This window comes from Buceros rhinoceros, unplaced genomic scaffold, assembly GCF_000710305.1.
Source record: "Buceros rhinoceros silvestris isolate BGI_N320 unplaced genomic scaffold, ASM71030v1 scaffold10185, whole genome shotgun sequence".
NCBI lineage: Eukaryota > Metazoa > Chordata > Aves > Bucerotiformes > Bucerotidae > Buceros > Buceros rhinoceros.
Window position 1 is genome coordinate 15,708 of NW_010411138.1, and position 5,066 is coordinate 20,773.

General features: G+C 58.0%; 1 protein-coding gene across 2 annotated transcripts in view; it reads right to left on the reverse strand.

The window, feature by feature from the left end:
• The window catches only part of KIAA0513 (KIAA0513 ortholog), an 8,512-nt gene extending 4,110 nt beyond the window's left edge, over positions 1-4,402 (reverse strand). For both annotated transcript variants that reach the window (XM_010135891.1, XM_010135890.1), the window contains exons 1-8: positions 4,074-4,402; positions 3,167-3,266; positions 2,805-2,878; positions 2,596-2,666; positions 1,941-2,148; positions 1,460-1,503; positions 793-874; positions 394-471 (exon numbers count right to left, since the gene is read on the reverse strand). In XM_010135891.1, coding sequence (XP_010134193.1) covers positions 394-471; positions 793-874; positions 1,460-1,503; positions 1,941-2,148; positions 2,596-2,666; positions 2,805-2,878; positions 3,167-3,266; positions 4,074-4,402 — 986 coding nt within the window. The remainder of the gene's footprint in view (positions 1-393; positions 472-792; positions 875-1,459; positions 1,504-1,940; positions 2,149-2,595; positions 2,667-2,804; positions 2,879-3,166; positions 3,267-4,073) is intronic.
• Between the last annotated feature and the right edge of the window lie 664 nt (positions 4,403-5,066).

Here is a 5,066-nt window from a genome sequence, read left to right on the forward strand (position 1 = left end):
TCCTGGGGACAGCAGGGACCCAGGGCGTCCCTCCCCATCTGCTGCACCGCCCTGAAGGGCTGCACTGAGCATCTTTTTCCAGATCTGCTTGCAAATGAAGCACCGATAGCCTGAACCCTGGCTGGGTTCTGTGGGCACAGCCCTAGGGCGTTGTTCTTGCAAAAAAAAATGACGTAATACACCCAAGAAAACCTTTATGCTCCCAAATCCCTGAGAAGATGCAGGTCCTACCTGCCCACCCCACAACCCAGCGGCGCCAGGTTTGCAATCAGGGCAGAAAGCGGAGCCCTTCCCCACGATGGGTAATGCTTAGGGCTGTTGGAGGCAGGGGAAACACCGCCGCAGGGCTGGAGGTGACATGGCATCTCCTTTTCCCACGGGGACATGTCCTACCTGGTGGTGGGGGACCGCTTCCTGCGCTCGCAGTGCACGGCGTCGAAGAAGGCGGCATTCCAAAACCGCAGGTTGTGCCTGCAGGGGCAGAGGGAGATGTTGGGGGTGGCCACCTCCCATCTCCCCCCATCTGTCCCCGAGTCCCCCCAAGGCCAAGAGGTGGTTCAAGGGGGATCTAAGCAAGACCGGGTCCAGGTTTTGGACCAGATCCTGGTGTGGCTGCAAACACATTCTCACCAGCACAAGGGATGTGCAAAAGATGTGGCCACCCCTTCTAGGGGCAGCAGCAGCTTGAAAGTCCTCATGGATGTGTGGGGAATGTGAGGGCAAGGAGGACAAATCACCTCCGCCGGGAGACCAACACTAGGCAGGAGCCAACTCGCCCCAGGCAGGCTTTACCAGATCGGCTGCTGCTTGAGGTGCATGTACAGGTAGATCTTCTCGCCCTTCTTCTCCTCCTCCTCCGGGCTCTGCACGGAAACTGTGGGGAGACAGGTACATGTCGAAGCCTGGATGACTCCCACCTTCCCACCCATGCCCAGACTTGGTGCCCCCCTGCCAGCTTGGTACCCAAGCAGCCGTGATGACAAGGTTTGCAGACCAAATCCTCATCCCCAACACAGTCTCAGCAACAAGAAGAGGAGGTTTGACTGCCCTTTGTGGGCAGTTACTAGCTCTGATCAAGGCCTGGATGTCCCAGGAGGATTCCCAAGGGACCAGACCACTCGTTTAGTAGCACATATAGCTACCAGGGGTGACACTGGTGCACCACCAAAGCTCAGAGGCTCAGAGGATGCCTAAACCTCTCCAACCTGTACCACCGAGGACAAGATGCCACAAGATGTCCTTGCAGGACAAGAGCTCTGATTGCTCCAACACAAGAAGCTATGAAGGCTCCTCTGGAGCACTTCTCTAGGAGCTCAGAGGAGACAGCATCAGTCCTTCCAGCCCTTCTCCCCACCCCACAGCTCCAGCAATGCCGGCCATCTCGTACCACTTCCACCCCTCCCTCCTTCCCTGGGGATGCCTTGACCATGCCTACTTCAGCCACACTGGCTCCACTCACCCATCTTCTTCAGCGTCTCCTTTGGTGGTTTGTCCTCACCTTCGCTGTGGCACAGAAATCAGTGTCAGCTCCCAAAAAGCCTGACCCCCGGACAGCTCATGTGGCAAAGCCCTGGTGAGGGGAGCACCTTCATTTGAAAGACCCCTGCTCTCATCCCACTGTCCCTGGGGCCAGAAAGGTGGCTAAGAGACTGTGATGTCCATCCCAGTCGGTCCCAGTACAGAGAGGATGCAGAAGACCAGAAAGCAACAGCACCGTCTCCTGGACCCACATATCTCTGTGCTCAAGGGACACAGGACTCCCAGACCATGAGATGCCCAATGACCAAAGTATGAAGCATGGCACCGGGCTACAGACTGTCCTCCCATGGCTGTGACAACCCCTGGCTCACGGTGGCCGTACACCCAGGAGGTTTCTGGCTTGGTCACATAACGGGTGCCTGCCTCAGCTCACCTGGCCCACCCAAAGGAGTGGTACTCACTTGCTCTTTTTGGTGGTTGGAGCCTTCAGTTTGGTCTCCAGGCCCCCGAAGAAGCCCTTGACATTTTCTGTCTTGGCCGACGTGTTTTTCAGCAGCCGCTCAGCGATGTCCTTCTTCTCTGCCAGCCAGCTGTTTGCTGACTTCAGGTACGAATCGATGCTGCCCACGGGCTTCTCCTTGGCCTCCAACGGCAGTGCATGGGTCTTGCCTGTGGGTGACATGTCAAGAGTTGGCCCCGTGGTCCTGGGTGCACCGCAGAGACCAAGAGCGAGATGGAAACAGCCCAGACCCCACTGCAACTCCTGTAGGTCTTTATCCTCCCTCCGATTTTGGATAGAAAATCCAGCACCTCCATGAAGGAATGACCACCACACACTCAGCAATAAGCCAAGGTGCTCCTGGGCTGGGGCATTCCCTAGGGTCGGCAAACATCTGGGCAGTGCTTCATACAAACATCCCTGGCTAGAGGCAATGACGAATATAGTGAGGGTCTCCAGCCATGGAGGCTCTTTTCCACTCAGTGTGGACCAGAGTGGCCAGATTGGCCAGAGTAAGCCAAGCTTGGGTACCCCTCCATCCCCTTCCCCATGTACAGGGCACGCTTCACCAGTGGTCTCCAGCGCAAGCAAATCCCCAGGGGTCAGACACCTCTTACCCACATAGTAGTAGGTGAAACACATGGTCATGAGGTTCTTGGCAGGGCTGAAGTCATCCATCTGGTGACACCTGCCACAGAGGGAGGAGTCAGTGAAGACATGCAGCGATGGCAACCCAAGCAGCCTTGGGGCTGCTGCCCCTCCTCGAGCTGTGGCTCTAATCTCAGGGGCTTTCGGTGGCGGCAACAAAGCCCCAACCCCAACTTACTCGAACAGCACGAGGGCGAACGACTGCATCAGGCGGTAGAAGGTCTGCTCCGAGACGCACTTGGAGTTGCAGCGCTGCCGGCACAAAGCCCAGGGTTTAGCACAGCTCTGCAGGGCAGCAGCGAGGGCACCCTCAGGCCCCCACCCCCACGTTGCAACAAGCCTGTATTTAACCGTCTCGAGACGCGTTTATTCACTTCTCTACCTCCCTCTACTGAAGTTCCTCCTTTCCCCCAAGTTCCTGCCCTCCAAAAACATTGCTTTGGGGTATTGCTAAATTCCCCTGCCCAGGCTGCTCCAAAGCCCTGGTACAGGATCACTGTATCCATCTTCCACCCGCTCTTCACCCATCTCCCCCCTTACCTGGGCACTCACGTATCTCGCAAACCACTCCCTGCCCTTCCCGTTCTCGCTGCTGCAGAGCTCGCCAAACCTGGCCTTCTCTTCTTGGTCCAAATCCTCCCTGAAATGGGGAAAAAGGAAAAAAAACACCATTAAAAAGTGTCTGGCATCCCCGTCCAGCCAGCACGGCTCGGCTCCCCCACATCAACCCTTTCAGCGGCAGCATCCTGGTGCGGGAGGAAGGCAGAGGAAGAGGTGAAGGGCAGCATTCATTTTGTCATCCCTCGGCTTATGCTGCTCTTTTGTTCCTCCCTGGCAGGGGGGAAACCAAAGGCAGAGGGAGAAGGGAAGAGCCAAGGACAACCCGAGCAGAAACTGAGCTCCAGAGACAGGCACTCTGCCCCAGAGCGAAAACAAGCCCTGTTGCTGCTCATCATGCCCTGTTTGCTCAATCCTGTTTGACACGCCAAGCCACAGTGTTACGGAGACCACTGCGATGGGAGCTGGAGGGGGATGCAGGGATGGGGGGGATGCAGGGGCTGCTGCAGGGCCCTGGGGCATGCACAAGCCACTGGCATTTGCCCGAGCATCAGCAGAGATGCCCAGTGCAGGAGAGGAACTGGAGACCCCTAGCACAGCAAGAACCCCGGCATGGCGACACCCCAGCACCTGGCATGGGAAAGGGGAGAAAGATGAGAGGAGGGAAGTTGGGGGTGAAAGATGAGCTGGGACATGCCCAAGAGAGGGGGGGAAGTGGAGCCTGCATCCCTCCCTTAGCTCCGATGCCACGTTATGGCCAGGAGCAACAAGCTGCATTAGACATGCCTGGGGAAAGACACAAACCAATGCTCCTGCTGTGGGAGGGCAGCCAGATCCCACCCCGTGGGATGTCCCCTGGCAGCAGCGCTTGCTGGCCCCACTCGCTCACCCCCCGGTGAAGATCTTCTCCACGTAATGCCGCATGAACTCCCGGCGCTCAGCCATCACCTCATCCTGGGCTGACTCGGTGCTCTGGCTGGAGGAGAAGGACTCATTGGAGGAGGAGCGGCGGTAGCTGCCCCAGCGCCTGGGAGAGCCACCCATGTCATTCTCGCTGTCCGCCGACTCGGTGGCATCGCTCTCCTCCTCGGCCACATCCCCCGGGTGCCCGTTGTCACTGGGGGCAGCGGGAGGGGAGGGCTCCGAGGGGATGCAGGGAGGCGTTTCAGCATCGAAGTCAATGAGGTTCCCTACAGGCACATCCAGGGGGGCCTCCATGGCTCTCCTGGGGGCACGTGGTGGTGTTGGGGGGACTTGCTCCTCGTCCTTTCACCCTTCACTGAGGGGTCGAGGCCATCGCTGGCAGGATGCCTGGGAGAACGGGCTGGCTAAGGCAGGCAGGACCTTCTGTAGGGGAACGGGTTACAGCAGGACATCTGGAAGACAGGACAAGGTCAGAGTGAGGACAGAGCCCCGGGGAAACGCCACCATGGACGTCAGGCAAAGAAACCACAGGCCACCACCTTCAATGTCCCCGGGATGCCCAGTGGCAGCGGGGAGGGATAGGACGGGGCCGCACTGGGTAGACAGAGCTGGTTGCTCCCCATCAGCCACGTGAATAAGCAAACTCATGGAGTGCTCATGTGCTTTTGGCGCTGTTCAAGTGAGGTTTTCATCCTTTCACCCAGAAAAGAGATATTTTGAGCCCAAGCTCCATACGCTACATTTGGGACATGACATCTCACAGCCTGATGGGTAAAACGGGGCCAGTGCGAGCCAGCAGCTGGCAAACACACTGGTGATTTTCCAAGGCAGCCCCAGAGAAGCATCCTCCCCTCCTCTTCCTTCCTGTCTGCTCCCAGGTCTGCCAGACCCCGTTTGGAAATGGGACTGTCTCCAGCATGGAGCATCCCAGTGTTAAACACCCACCAACTTAAACTGG